We start from the raw sequence: 16027 nt of genomic DNA, 5'->3' as shown, positions 1-16027 counted from the left end.
ACAACGAGTTGTGTTCACACATCAACCTCTATTCATCTCTTTACATGATCTGTGACGTTTCTCCAACTAATAATGACACAGAGCTACTACAATAGTGGCATCAGTTCTTCGGGGGAGTTTTGTCTTCAGTTCTTATTGCAATTGCATAGAATTATGCAAAAATGGGACTAAATGTTGATCAGGAGTCAGTTTGGGGACATCTTTGCTGTCAGTCACAGGAGTAGAATCAGGTTTTCTCTGCAACTGTATTTAGACAGTTGGTGTTTCAAAATTACCAAGTGGCACTTTAAGTCTAGATCCCTCGTTGACATCCTTAAAACGAATGCTCAATGTAAACCCACTCCCCGAATCTCACTGCAGTCTTGCTGACTGTCAGTTAAGACTTGTTTGTTTGCAGTGAACCCTGACCGCCCACCAGAACTTAAATATCCCTAATTAAATAATGGATGCTTTCACACCGTGGAAGTTCTCCAGTGTCAACCTTTCTCAATAAACACGATGTGCAGCCACAGTAAATTACCATACTTGACATTCATCATCTCATCAAATTGCAATGCAGCGGCCCCCTCACAGCTTAGCCAATATGACTCCAGCTCATTCTGTTGTGGCCTGCTCATAAGTGCCACTTAAAATAAGACAAAATGAGCTTTCCACATTCTGTGCAAAATCTATTTTTTGAGAGTTTATTTGAAAAAGGGCTAAACAAGAAACACACACACACTCTGTGATTCATGATGTTTACAGATGCTCTCGCTCGGTAATGGCGTGGTTACATAACACGATGTGTCGTGTTTCCATTTTTTTTTTTATCCCTCCTCATGTGAAAGTAAACATTCATAATTGCATCTGATGGAGAGCATACCGCTGATCATCTAATCAACTCTATTAGAGGGGAAATACACTTCACCCGGATCTTAAAACGTTCCGCCGTTGTTTCGGCATAAAATGCCGTCGAACCACCGAAAAACCAGATTATTTAAATCCCACGGCTTATCTTCTTCCTCTGCAAACAGCAGAGCAGAAGAAACAACGTGGCCCAGTGCGGTTGCACTTATCAGCATTTGCCGCCTTTTGTTCAGTGTGTGCTTTGACCGAGATAAAAGGGAGAAATAAAAGTATAGCCCATCTTGGCGTACTGTGAATTGGGCTCTCTCGCTTTCTTCCGTCGCTCTTTTCTCCAACCCCGTGTACCTTTTGTTATTCATATTCTCCTGTTCTGTTTTATTCTTCTTCTCCGGGGATAGTTTTCTGTGTGGTGCTGGTAGTATAGCACCATGCCCTCATACTGGGGATTAACAGAAAGCCTTGTGTATATGGACTGTATGTTCTCATGAAATGTCCTTATTTTACTGCTTTTAATCATTCAGTGTGAAATCTCAAATCCTTGGCAGAGCCCGTTATGTAATTATTGTTAATCTTTCCTGTATTTCTCAGGTTATTTGTAGGCATTATACTTCAAGCAGTGTAAAAACAATTACCTTTCTACCGTATGAAGGCTGTAAAGAATTCCAATGTATTATTACATTGTATATTCAAATTATTGGCTTTCTTTGCAAATGTTTTTTTTTTTTTTTTCCTACTGAGTTGATTTAACAAAGCAACAACCTACACATCTAGAGAGCTTCTTCCAACAGTGACTGCTCAATTTGAATTCGCCGTGCAGATAAGCGGTGAGAGCTTCTGCCAGTTAACACGGGAGCTGGAAGCACGTTGGCTGAGCTCCGCTGCTGATAGCATCATTCCGTGCCTTCTGTTACTGTTATCCTCTGTGAATGTGTTCTTGGTCGTAACACAACACGCACTAATCTTTGCTGAATAAGTCAGCCCAGAAAGAAACAACAAATGGCTTAATTCACAATTTCCTCTCATGTAGTTTTCAAAATCTCAGCTTGTTTTTTGCCTCCTAGACTAAATACAGGCTGCACTATCTTCTTGGTAGAGATGAATAAAGTAATATTTAAGTTTGGAACAAGTATTTCAAACCTCAACAGCATCTTTCTAGATGTATATGTATTTTCATAGGTGAGGGTGAAGTCATGAATTGGATGTTTGAAGCTGCCGTCTACGTTTCTCCACATTAAATATAGTCTCATGCTCTTTGTTAGATGTAAAGAAATTGCCAATAAAGGTTCATTGTGATGTTCATTACATTTGAGTATCTGGTGTCGTGAAACGGCTCGCTCCTCATTTTCTAATGGAAAATATTCTAAAGGAAAATAAGACTGTTATCTAAAAGCAAGTTAGACTCCATGAGATTTCCAATTAGAACGTCTGTACCCGAGGGCCATGTTGTGGGTAATTGTTTTTAAGAATTAGACCCCTTAAGACTGCTGTAATAGCACTTCATCGCTCCAGTATGTGCTCAAATTATTCTATTTGCATTCTTGAACACTGTTTCCAGCTCATAGATAGACGTGACTTTGTCGTACCACAGCTTCTCCTTTTTTTATTTTAATTTTAATCGCTCTCTCTCTGTGAAGACGGAGCTCCTGTATCTGTCCCCCCCGCTGCAGGGCACGTTGCTTCCTGCAGATTAATTAAATGTACGCCATTACAGCTGGAATTTATGCAGGTGTCGGACGGTGTGAAGCAAACAGCTTAATTGAATTTAGCTTGTCATTTAAAACGGTGTTTCCTCGTCATCTGATTTATGTCCAAACAAAGCTGGCTGCACTTTTGTGTTGTGTGAAATGCAGTGGGAGCTGCTTCGGGTACGCTGGGCTCTGTGATTATGTGATTTGTCAGGTACGGACACTATTCGGCAGCTGTAGCCTGCGCTGCTGTTTCAGTGAACAAAGCCTCCATTTCCTTCTGCCATGTATTCAGACAAGCGGCTGCTGGAAAGGTGGATTGCAGTTTGTTGGAGTCGCTATAAGGTCAGCTGTCAGATTTGTTGGTAAGTTGTGTGAGTGTGCACAGTGGTTCCCCCAAGACATCAACCGTTGCAGGACTGTAGAACAGGGTTTGCTGCTGGATGGTTGAAAACTGGAACTCTGCTACAGCAGATGTTGCCCATTAACGCCCTACTAACACATCTGCATTGTGGAACTATTTAAGCTCAATCGCAGGTATATCCGTTTTAGCGTAAGTATCCGCCAATAAGTGACTACTTTGCAGCACAGACATGTTTGAGGTGATTTAGAAATAGTGATTACAAACCGCATGGTTAACAACATCTTCTACCACAGGGTCACATTGTTGCATCGTAGCAGACAGGTGGGGGTTAGAGTTCAGGTGTTTGCAATGTTTGGAAAACAAAATGTATACATCTGTGTTACAAAAGAAGGAAAAATATATTCATCCACAGAGATTTTTTAGGATATTCTAAAGTGACAAAAGTACAACAGCAGCACCTGCGCCTCCCTCATCATTCCCACTGAGATGCCCTTGAGCAAGCCTCCGAACTCCCGACTGCTCATGTGGTCAACAGATGATTTTATAGATAATATATATCGCCTTTAAAAACAGTTTCAAAGTTCTTCACAATGAGGCAAATATACATGTAGATAAATAACTGTCTACGAGGAGCAATTGATGGCGTTTTGAACAGACATGGATGTAAACTGGAACTTGTCTGGTTGGCGGAGGCACACAGCCCCGAGGCTGAAAGTCTAGCTGTAAAGTTATTCAGTGCTTTCAGTCTCGATCAAATATGTGAAACTGTTCTTTCTGCTCCTCCGCTGTTGTTTCCTGCTCTACCATTATGTTTTCCCGACAGCTCCCGGAGTTGTAACTCACATAAAACACAACTATAAGTGACGGTATTTGTGCTCCATTTCACAGTTTATCGGTGTTGGACGATGGCTTTTCACCTTTTTATTGGTTTACGCAGTGTGGCGTGGAGCGCCGCAACTAAAAACCTTCAAGGTATTCATAAGTACTGTGTGAGTAAACCGTGTGAATGTGTTGGGAGCGATAACGGAGTCGATCAGTCCGTCACTCTGGCTGGGACTGTCTGTCTGGCGACACACGGCCGTCCTGTTAAACTGCCAATGAAGCCTGACACCTGAGTCCCGACAGGTGCCTTGAAAAGATGCCACATGTAACATGGGTTTAAAAGACACCGACAGCGGTCCGCTTTGCTCGGCTTCCCCTTGTGAGCACTCTGAATCCAACAGTATGTGATTTTTCCAGCGGAGCAGCACGGAGAAGCGGCACAATGATCCCGGCGCTCCCTAATAAACAAAGCTCAGCGGTGCGAGAGAGGCGGCAGGCTGTGTGGGATAGGAATGCTTAGTCAGCCTTTTCATATATTTGCAAAGAGGAGGAAGGAGGAATACATAAGTAGAAAAAATAAAACTGCAAGTAATCTGACCCAGTTTCCTGCTGGCTCGTGGCTCCAACCTGGTGATGCAGGCAGTTTTTCTATTTATGCTCCTGGTTCGGATTGATCTCGCTGTGAAGCAAAGAGATGCATCTCAGGGGGAGGCTGGCCCATTGTTTATCACTCGGACGTAAGCTATTATTCCTCACACACAGAAGTGCATACAGTATGCAGGAAAATCAGCTTTTGCTCTGCATGTGATGACCTTTATTCTCCAGCTTTATGCACCTCTGTCACATGTTACCAGGGTATGTACACAGTGCATATGAAGGGTTATTCTGTGAGAAAATGTAGTTTTTTCTGGATGTGCATTAAGTCGACGTGCCTCACAACTGGGCGCTGCACCTATCATCCAAAAGTCTATATATATATGTGTATATATATATATATATATATATATATATATATATATACATACCATGACTACGATGAGTGTGAGTCATGACATACCCCACAGCCTTAACAGTGGTGCATTGTGCACCATTGATGTTTTGTGTTGAAACGACACAAGGAGGCTGCGTTGGTGTGGGCTTCAGGTACCAATGAGACATGCATACAGTGACGCATACACGGGTTTGGAGGCTTAAGGGCTTGCAAAACTTTGCTTCGATTTTAATTCGTTTAAATGTAATCCTCACGATTATCGGAGTGGTTTTCAGAGGCGCAGTCTGTACGCACAATGCTGTTTGGCTTTGACTTCATATTCGTTGAACTTTCACTTGTAGATTTGCACCGTTGACCAATAGCAAGCCTTCTTGACTTCAAAATGGAGAAAGCTACCGTAGCATATTAGCTGTGTTGCGGTCCTTTATGTTTTATTTTACTTTCGGAGTGTTATCTACTTCATCGATGGTACAAAGACGTCTTATGAACAAACTGTGTGAACTCATTGTAATTCCCATTGATAGCAAGCTAAATTAACAAGCTAACACGTTTGCACACTTCCGGTAAAGTCTAGCGATGGAAAGCCCCAAAGCAAAAACTCTAATATCTTATGAGCAGGGAACAATATGAGCAATCAAATGAATAAAGCAGCTTTGGAGCTGGCCCAAACAGAACTTCCTTTGACATTTTATTGTTGTTTATTTGCGCATTAACCGCGCCGTCACAAGGATCTACTAGTTTACGGGATATACGTCTACGACTTATGTCCCACCGTGCCAACCTGTAAAAGGTAAGCAGGCGGCTCCTTTCTTTTTCTCTTCTCCTTGTACTCTTTGAAGCAGCTGCAGGGTCAAGAGCTCCGAGTCCAAATCCGTCTCCAGCTCCTGCGGAAAGATGCCCACAGCCTTGTCAAAACACAGAGAAAAGAAGCGTCTCGTATGAAAGGACGCCCGGGAGCTTTAATGTGATCCTGCTGCCTGTGGCTGAGCCAGCGATGGGGGGTGGTTTGATGCAGACATGGGTGACTGGGGAGATATAAATGACACTGACAGTGAATCACACAGTTGACAAGCTGCATCACACCTTTGTCACACTCGTTGCTCGGGGACGTTACCTTGGCAAGGGTGGGTTTTTTTCTGCATGTGTAGTCTAGTCTAGTACAGTCTAGTGAAACGTTGTGAAGGACAATAACCCTAATTCGCCTTTATTTTAATATCCAAACTGCTACTGGTTTATGTGCAATACAGCAAGTATTCAGTCCAGTCTAATGTTAAATCACAATGTCTCCAGTCGGTCCTAAAACAATATTAACGTACCCATATGTACAGAAACGGATATTGCTTGCTGTAATGATTTCAAGACTTCCAAATGATGGGCAACAAAATCTACCGTCTCTGTTGAACTGAACCTAATATCAAGCTTCTGCGTTTGGCATTAGATCCCCTCTGTGTGCAGCGCTGAGTCACAGCAGAGGGATCGTAACACAAAGAGGGAATTCTGCTTTAAAAAGACCAACTTTGGAATACATCCACTTTATTTTTGTAGCTCGCGCTGCTGAAGCCTCATAAAACTTCACCTGACATTCACCATCAGTGTGCGGAATGCCCGGTGGCAATTGGGGGGGGGAGGTCTTGTCAAAAGGCACTGGATCAAATTGATCCAAAATTCAGCACATGTGCTGTAAAACAACATCTGTCATCGCTTTGTTTTCTGACACAAGCACATCACATCTCCTCCATCAGCCTTAAAAAGCTTTTGGCCTTAAAAAGAACTCCAACGTCGCCATTTGTGTTGAGAGCTTGTTGTTGCACCGTCGTGCATTTCCGCCTCTCATTTCCTTGCAACGCCGTTGAACGTCTGCTTGTTGTTGAAACCTCGTTAAGCAAAACTGACACGTCCCTCGTGAAGAAGGAAAAAACAACAACAACACCACCACACACACAACGGCGCTCGTCCTTTTGTCCTCCTGTTTGTCAGTTTTCATAGTAAGATAATCTAATTCAGGAGCAGGAGGGGGAGATAAGCGCCGATCGTTTCACTGCACCGCTTATCAGCTCGCTGCATTATGGAGCTGTTAGAAGCATGAGGGACGGGGGGGATGCATCTAACTACAACTGTATTTGACACATCTGCTGTCTATGATATGAGATAATGGGGGGAGAGGGAGCGATGACACGGGACGGAGGTGACCTGGAGTATCCCTTCTGCCCTTGTTAGACTACTTTTAATAACTCGCTAACCGCCTTTTTTGGCGGCTGATACAGAGACAGCAGCTGCTTTTGTCACTAATTACTTCATATGAATGGAAAACAATTGAGAAGTGTGAAAAGATGTAGCACTGCTCTTCCTCGTGGGGAGTTATTCGTGTCCTTGTTTCAGTGAGATCTCTTGATCTTGATGAGGTCAGTGCATGTTGACCCCCCTACACCAGAGGAAACTCTGCAGGGGAACCCAGAAGGTCAGAGTCCCAAACGCTTAGTTCATTATTTAGTTCATTACCTCCACTCGCCCATGCTCCGTTTCCTCCTCTTTCACACTTTAGTTCCTCCATTTGCCTCTTTTACTCCCTCTCTCCCTCGGCCCCTCCTTCCCTTCTTGCTGTAAGCAGAGTTGTCAGAAGCGTTTGAAGTCTCTTTTTGCAGGGCTTCCTCCTCTCCTCGTCTTTCTCTGCCTCCTTCCTCAACCGATGCCTCAGGTGGAGTTCACAGCCTCAGACTTCAGTAAGAGCTCACTTCTTCATCAGAAGTGATAGTTACTCGGCGTGGGGAGATTAAACCGTAGTCTAGCCCGATATGTAACGTCTTTGCTCATCGTAGCCCTTCTGAACGCTCCCTTGCTGTCTGGACCTAAACACACAGTCTGGTAGAAATGTATCTCGTGTTGCCTGACTTATATCAGTCATTTTATATCACTTATGTATCTCTAACGATGCGTTTAGGCGGCTGTAGCTGCAGGCTGTTTGTTCACCAGCCAGGCGCTCTGTGGCGTTGTCCTCTCGTCTCCCCTTAATGCAATCACACTCCCATAGCGCAAACGGATAATAACATCTCCAAGTGATGACCTTAACATCCCTGTCTATAGTAACCGACACCTTATTACCTTTTTTGCCCCCACAAAACAGACATTTGTGCCATTTTTGTGACATAATTTCGAAAAAACCATCTGGAGAGAGCAGGAAATGTGACATGTCACCAATAAATCAGTAGATCTGGTCCTCCGTTTTCACCCAAACAGAGCTCCTAATAGTTGCATAAATAACCAGAAGTCCAGTTGATGATTACGACCTGACGGGTCGGCCTGCTGGGCCTCTTGTGTCGTTGACAGCAGCCTGATTTAAAGTGCTCTCTCGGGGCTTGGGGCCGACCTTCCTCTTGACTCGAGTCGTTCAACGTTTTACAACTTCCGGACAGGCCAGTGTTTCTGTACAGTTAACAGTAAGTGGGCTTGTACTTGTGTAGCACTTTTCTTGTCTTCCGAGCACTCGAAGCGCTTTAACACTTCATGTCATCGTTCACCCATTCACTCCCATTCATACGCTGATGACAGGGGCTGCCATGCAAAGTGCCACCTGTCCATCAGGACTTCAACTAACCATTCCTACCCGTTCATACACCGCAGGCACAGTTTACGGGAGCAATTTGGGTTTAAGTGTCTTCACCCATCGACATGGACTATTGGAGCCGGGGATCGATCCTCTAAATGAAGAAACAAATGTAAATTGTATATTTGTTTGATGATCAGAAAAATACTGGACCTTAAATTCGAAAGGATTGCTGCGACGCACCGATTCATTGAATCACTGTACGTGATAGAAACTCTTGAAGTGGTTATGACATGGATTGATTTTTGGAGTAATATGCAGTTAAAACCTTTAATGGCATCATTGTGGGACAAGGGAAACGTTTTAGAGTCTGTGACGTTAGTTCAAGACATCTTCTCAAGATAAATCTACGAGTTGCCCCAGACCTACAATTGCAGCAACTTGCTGAATTTGTGATGGCAGATTATTCTTGACAGCCCCATTTTCATCTTGTACTGCTTCTATTGCTGCGCAAAGCGCTTCTGGAAGCCTCAGCTTCCCCTTGTGTTGTCTCTCACGCTTGTGAACCGTTTCACTTTCATCTCCTCAAAGTTGGTTTGTGGCTCAGACACTTAAAACAACAGGACTGTATTCTGTGAAGAGGGAGTGGAGTGTTGAACTACACTGACAGCTTAAAAAAGACCCTTAAAAAGATCAGTATCTGTCACAATGCCCATTCAGCGGTTTTGAAAGGGTGCGTCCCTGATTCTCACCAGAATTAGGATAAAACCTCTTCATCTGGTGAGAAGGTCCAGCTCTGCTTCTCCTCCTGCAATATTTTCATCTACTCTTTAACCATTTATTGCCTGAACATTACTATTTAGTATCCATTTAGTATTGTAGCATTGCAGTTTAACAGCATTTAAAACCAGCACAGATCTAATAACAGTGGATTACAACTGAAGCTGGCGTGAGTGAACGTGCTGGAAGTGTTTGTCTGTTTCTGTGGGCGGTTGGATTAATAGACGAGGATTTCGATTGGATGAAATGATGCGAAGCAGAAAGCATCGGAGGAACGCGCCCCCCCCCCCCCCCCCGCTGTCTCAACTGTTAATATTTGGAAATAGGAGCAGGCTGGTGGGTTTTTACTCATCCTCTCCGTGTGTGTGTGTGTGTGTGTATATATATATGCGCACACTGCAATGACTCATACGGTGTCGGTGATGGCGGCACATCGGGGATTCCCCTCATTTTCTCACATTGTTGCCAAATAAGTAATCATTAATCGCTCGCCCTCTCCCAGCCTCACATTACCCTCTGACCGGAGCCTCGGTCTTGCGGCTCTGAAAATGAAACGTCCGACACAAACCCGACCCTCTCCCTCCCACACGCAGCACGCAGTCCGCAGGGGTCCGCTGTAAACATGTCAACCGAGCCTCTCCGCCGATGTCAGCCGACATCTGACCTTTTAATGAACACTCAGCCAGAGCCGTGCTGTTGTGGGAGGTTAGCGAAGGCCGTCTGACAGCAGTGTGGCCTAATGAGAGAGGCCCTCTCAGCAGAGCCGGTGTCAGTCCTCCACGATAACCACAGAGAAAGAAAGACACCTACACGCCTCATTAGCATCATGCTGATGAGCCACTAGGCAGAGGATGTCATGGAGAAGCTGGAGTGGAAAGAGGCATGTTTACAGCCATACGAAAGAATTCTTTAGCCACGTAGGAACAACGCGCTTTAATCTCCAACCCACTTCAACTAAAATGGATATATTAAGAGAAAGAACATAGCATAGGTCTGGGTATGGAACAGAACCATGTCTGCTTGTTACAGTAGACACAGAGCTCAGCTCCAGAGAGCCACAGCCCAAAACATCGCAAAGCGCCAACGGCGTCTTAAAAGTCACCAAATATGCAGCAAGAAAGTAGATCCATTGTTAACACTGTTTAGTGTTTGTGTCCAGGTTAAACAAACAAGACACAACGTGTTAGTTGAGAGGTGTTTGTCAGGATGCTGAGCTTTTTCTTTTGTTTTCACATTTGAATCATTCGAGAGCGTTCAGTTGTTACTCCTCAGAGGACGGCTTTGTTCTGGTCTCTTTGTGGTGTTTAGCAGCAAACTTTACAAACAAAGGTGCCCGATTGATTTGCAATGGAATATTTAATTGGTTAATTGGAGACGTGGCATCTTCCCTTTTAAATGTGACCATCTCCAGACGGGTTTGGAGCTGTAGTGCAGCTCGGGTGCATCAAACGAGATTTGTTTTCTCCAAAGTGACTTTCGTCTCATGAAAGGTGTTACCGTCGTATCTCCTCCTCGTATCTCCGCCTATCCGTCTTTACCGACTCTTCTGAATCCTTCACCACCACAGCACTGTTTTGTTCTTCAACATGGAAGGGCCTTCCCATCTCCCAGCAGCTCCTCTCAGTCCTTTGTGAATGTCTTTAGCTCGTTAATGTTAATTGCTTTGTGTGATTCTCAAGAGGACATGCGGTGCAGTACACGTTATTCCCTTCCTTTTCTAGTTTCTTTTTTGAACTGGGGAGTATACCGTCGTGCTTTCATGTTCATGTGAAACAACTGTTCTTTTGTTTGTTTGTTTTATTCACTATCAAACATCTCAAGAGCTCAGTTTTCGCTGCTCGGTGGAGAAACATCCACTTTAGTTTAGATTCAGAAGCCGTCATCATCGCCTCTGAAAATATTAAATCCAGGCATTTTTTTTTTTTTCTTGCATCGCATTCGTTCAGAAACAGATGTTGGAAGGCGGGTTAGAGAAACATTGATTTCCTGAACGGACACCGTGCATTTCTGCACCAATAACAGCTGGTGGAGCCGCAGTCATCCGATCAGGTGTGGGACGGGATGATGGTCTGCCTTCAAGGAAAATATGTTGTTTGTTTTTCTCAACATTGGTCTTATTCTCATAGTTGTTGTTCTCATGTTGCCCTCGCCGTCCTTGTTGCTGAGATTCGGGGAACATGTTGCGTAGCACAAGTCTCTCAAAGCTCTCCGAATAATCTTCCGTTCTACGAGGTTGATTTCTGTCCAACTTGTTTTAAACGGTCGAATGATGTTAAATCAGTCGACATATTTGTTTCACTTTCTCAAAGGGGACATGTTTGCTTCCTTGTGTGTTTGCATTATTCTAGGATCAATCTGTTAGAGTTAGTAAATCTGAACCCCAATAAAACCGCAACGTGATTAGGGTTAGTGTTGCCGGGACGGTTTCATAACCGTCAGAACGATGGAAGCTACAATATCTATTGTGGCGTCACGTAGCACGTTTGGTTTGGAGCGTTGGAGGAAACTGACATTCCAGCCTTGTGTCCACCAGAAAGTGCCTTAAATTGGCACGGTGGGAGCATTTGTAGATATCTACAAGACCAGACCAGAGAGTTGTAGAAGATGGATATCCAATTTGCAAAGCGTGGCGTTGAAAAGTGACTTCACACGGGGGTCCGACACTTCGAATATGTTCCAACATCTTCGAGTGAATCGTCCGGTCCTCAGGGCCCAAGTTAAGGTAAAAAGCTATTGTTGTAAGCTGGACCTAAACTCGGCCGGGAGTAATTCACAACGTGTCACTGTTTACTTTTTTGGGGGAATTACCACCCGAGGAGGACTGTGGGTGTTTGTGTCTCTGTCAGTTTATTCCTGTTTAAACATTATAAATTATTGCTGAGAAGCCAAACGTTACACTATAAAAACTAACTGGATAGAGTTGATGATGATCCTAAACGCCTCCACAGATAATAGAGATTAAACAAAGAAGATAACGCCGTAATGATTCATCTTTACAGATGCTGGTATACTCCATCTATCTATCAAAGTATTCCTGAAAGTAACAGAGCAAGTAAATGACTGTAATCCTTGGCTTTGTTCAATTTGACTGGTTTTGTTCTATAAAAAACAACATGCAGCATTTAGGTATCGATGTTTTAAATGATACCTTCATGTTTCTCCTGTGAGGTTAAAGCTGTACACTTCTCTTTCTAAATCGTCTTCTGTGCTTTTCTTGTAGGGGCCACAAACGTAAGCACGATGAAGCCCAGGAGGAAGAGGACGACATTAAGGAGGCGGCGGCGGAGGAATCTGCCGACGAGTCTTCTAAAGACTCCAACGAGGAGGAAGGAGGAAGCAGCTCGGAGGCGGACGAGATGGCCGCAGCCTTGGAGTTGGAGCTCAACGACTTTATGTGACGTGGAAAATGAAGAGACTCATTCACAGTAAAAGGACAGCGACAACAAGAAGAAGTGGTACCTAAAAATCCTATTTTTCTGCTTTTGGAATCGGTGTGTTTAGGATGTATGAGCCATGAATGTGTGCCGCGATCACGATGAATGTCCTGTACAGAAGTGTTGCCGTGTAAATAAAGGCTTAGGTTGTTTTGTAGCATTGATGTATGGCCTCTTTTGGCAGAAAACATTTTGATGTTTCACATTTTATTGTAAGATAAACCGTAGGAGGCATAACATTTGATACTTCTTGTTTTTGTTTGTTTTACTATCTCGATTTTTATATTGGTGAGAAAAGGATAAATGAAATGATAAGGTGGTCGTACATGCCAAAGAGTTTGGAACAGGTTTGTCGAGGCGTGCAGCTAAATATTTTACTCTGGACTTCCAGTTTTACTTTTCTTTCTGGCCTCCGCAGCAGTTTGTTAGGCTCATACATGCAACCAGCCGATCTAGACGTTTGAATGTGGTTATTCTGAGTCATTTCTTCCTCATTGTGTTTCTACGTTTGATAACGTTATGCTAAGGTAAGCTTCTCCATTCGCCGTGGACTGGATCGCACTTAAGTTTGTGTCCGTTTTTCATGTGTTCTATACGTGTCGGCTCACCTTTGTCGACCCGTCTCTTCTGTTGCTGTCGTACAGTTGAGGACAGGCGTCTCTCACTCAGCCTCTGCTTGTGTACACTGGAGCTTAAACCCCTTGTGAAGCCTCGGTACCACGAGGGGTAAGTTTACCCAAATTACAAAACATGTTTTCTCGCTTACCTTTAGTGTTATCTTAGTGTTCAATTAGTCTTGTTTTAAGGTTTTCCTCTCTGAGATGTCTGACCTAAGAACAAAGGTACGGAGCCACCAGGAGGTTCATGTGGTAGAAAACAAATAAACGTCAATATGGAACTTAAACTAAGCGAGCAGATGATTTATTTTTGAGATATAGCTTGAGAGAGAAAATATGTTTTTGGTTATTTGGGTGAGCGAACCCTTTAAAACCTGCACGAGGCAAGATGCTTATACAGTGTAAAGCTGCCGAAAATGAGCCAAAAAGACAATTATTTTCTCCACAATTGAAGTTTTTTAGTTGTCTGTCCAGAGGAAGATAACCTCAAAGTAACGAGCAGCAAGCAGAGAGGGGTGTCCTTTGGTTGGTAAAGATAACCAATGCTGCGTGCACTTTACTAACATCACACATTGCGGGAGTTTTATCAAACGCTTCCATCTCGCTGCCATTTGAACCGTTAATGTTTGGCATCTGGACAAAGCTTCCAAACAGTGAAGGATCTGTCCGGCAGCAGAGCAGATGTCTGGTTGAGTCTCTGCCCTCACCTTCACCTGCTGCAACCAACAGCACATCCAGTTCATCCTTTCACAGTGTGACAGTCGTCCCGTTTCTCTTTTATTTGTGTTTGCGGTGTGTTCCAGTTTCAATCGAACAACTGACTTGTATAGTATTTGTAAAGTCTATTTCCTACTTGACCCTGAGAGAGAAAAATACTTTCATAAAATAAAAATGTTTCTAAGTAACACGACTGGAATGTTTTTTTTTTTTTTTTTTTCAGGGGACTATGAAATACATCCAGTATTCCCTGAACACGATCATTAATTTGTTCTGCAGATGGAGTCCATTAGCCTGCCTCGTCTGTGCTGCGTTTAGAACATGGGGACCATAATGCGTATGGCACTATGAGGCTCCCAGCAGGAAATACTCCTCAGTTAATGGACTCTGTGCGTGGATGTTTATAGAGGCTCTGCGTCATGAAAAAAATAGCGGAACCATTAGGCGTCGTGCCATATCGCCGCTTAGTTTGATGCATGTGTACCAAACGTGTTGCAACCTGCTTTACGGACGCCACAAGCCGTCCGTTTGCAATTTTAGACGCAAAAAAAGTAAAAGACAGAGACTCACTTCTGCAGGCGAAAAGCGCAACATTTCATTCTGAAAATGAGGTCTTTGGTGTACATTTTTCGGGGGCTTGTTTACTCTGTCATCTTGCGCCTTCAGTCAGAGTACCAGGCCTGCCGGTGTGGTGCTGATCACACAGGAAGCGGCAGGATAAATCACAGCCATAAAGTCTATTAAAAGCGTGACTCTGTGCGCTTCTTTCCCGGAACGCCTGATGAGCCGCTGCCTTTAAAAGCCAACAGCAATAAACAGAGAGGTGTTCATCCTCTGATGAAAGCAGGTATTTTTCCTCCAGGGTGGATTGTTTCCCTCACATTTGCAGAGCCGCAGTGGTTTGAGTCCACATTTCAATGTAAATTAATTTCAATTTTGCAGCTGTTTTTTTGTTAATTTATGATCCACAAAGTGGATTGAAAGGAGACACAGAGGTGCTAAAAGCTACTATGTACAGGAAGCGAAGCCATTTACAACGTTTTTATAGAATTAATGGGTTAATTTGACCTTTTGTTTAATTACATATGAGTTGGAAAATCAGACAGTAAATCAAGATCCACTGGCATGCCACCTTTTTAAGTTGCTAGCTGACTTGGTGTTAAATGGTTTCAACCTTGAATAATCAATATACACAAAATGCCTTTTGATTAGGAATAAGAGCACACATGCTCCACATCCACGCACTGCTTTCATTGCTGACATTTCTGATGTGTGTGCTCTGGTTCTGTTGGTGAGAGTTTTGCTGTAGTTTGGTTTCCTCTGTGTGTTGTGCGTCTCAGCACGGTTTGTTTGTCTAGCGAGCCTTTGTTCTAATCTAGAGGAACCTTTGGTTATAATTCACTTGCCTGCTTGAACTTTGTTTTGTCTCACTGCAGCCCAGTTTCTTTGACACCTGTGTGGAGGTTTGACGCTCGGGTACTGTGGGTCCTCCTTTGGACCTCATGTCCTGATGACCATACTTCCCACTGTTTCTCGTTTTTACATTTTTCTGCAAAATACAGATCGGAATTTGAAGGAGAGTACTGTTTAATACTTTTATATATTTCATGGTTCAGAAACTGTCCCATTAAGAACAAAAGCACAATTTTTTTCATGTGACTGTTTACTTCCAATTAAGTGGTTTCTCTTTGCTTCTTGTCCTTATTTTGAATGACTCCTGACCTGATCCTCCCTGATAAAAAATATCTGATATTCTCATTTTTTATATTGCTGTATTGTCTTTGACTTAGTGAATTTATTTTGTTTAGAGTTCCAGATGTCAAAGTGGAACCATGACTTTAAGAAGCGGGAGTGTGACAGCTTTTACAAACAGGATCTTAATTGAGTTTTCTAGTTAACGAGTATTTTAGTTGTTAATTGTATCCTTGGGTTCTGATAAATGTGTTGAGAGTTGAAATGTGTTTTTATATACTATATAGTATATATTATACTATATACTATACTATGAATCCTGCATTTACAATCTAGCAGTCTCCTTCTTCCCCGTCTTTGTTGGCGCATTGTTGAACACATTATTTTTCTTTTTACGTTTATTGCCTACTGCAGCTGCCTTACAAAGTACGTACTGTTGCATCCAGTATTCAATTGGGACAGACTGCTTCGTCAAAACATTGCACCTTGAACTTTGACCCTGTCGCTCATGTATCTGCTGCGCAGAGGATTGTGGGTC

General features: G+C 43.3%; 1 protein-coding gene and 1 long non-coding RNA gene across 3 annotated transcripts in view; one reads left to right on the top strand and one right to left on the bottom strand.

Moving 5' to 3' along the window:
- ctdp1 (CTD (carboxy-terminal domain, RNA polymerase II, polypeptide A) phosphatase, subunit 1) overlaps nucleotides 1-13985 on the top strand; it is a 49120-nt gene extending 35135 nt beyond the window's left edge. For both annotated transcript variants that reach the window (XM_076112943.1, XM_076112942.1), the window contains exon 13: nucleotides 12250-13985. In XM_076112943.1, the coding sequence (XP_075969058.1) occupies nucleotides 12250-12427 (178 nt within the window). In that variant the 3' untranslated portion in view covers nucleotides 12428-13985. The remainder of the gene's footprint in view (nucleotides 1-12249) is intronic.
- On the bottom strand, nucleotides 662-6784 carry LOC142972118 (uncharacterized). The gene is made up of 3 exons (XR_012959442.1): nucleotides 5490-6784; nucleotides 4316-4396; nucleotides 662-4214 (listed from the first exon to the last, which is right to left on the bottom strand). It is a non-coding gene; the product is annotated as an uncharacterized LOC142972118 (long non-coding RNA).
- Nucleotides 13986-16027: the final 2042 nt, after the last annotated feature.

This window comes from Anarhichas minor, unplaced genomic scaffold (assembly GCF_050575085.1).
Source record: "Anarhichas minor isolate MPS153535 unplaced genomic scaffold, ASM5057508v1 ptg000051l, whole genome shotgun sequence".
NCBI classification, from domain to species: domain Eukaryota; kingdom Metazoa; phylum Chordata; class Actinopteri; order Perciformes; family Anarhichadidae; genus Anarhichas; species Anarhichas minor.
This window is presented reverse-complemented; position numbering and strand designations above follow the sequence as displayed.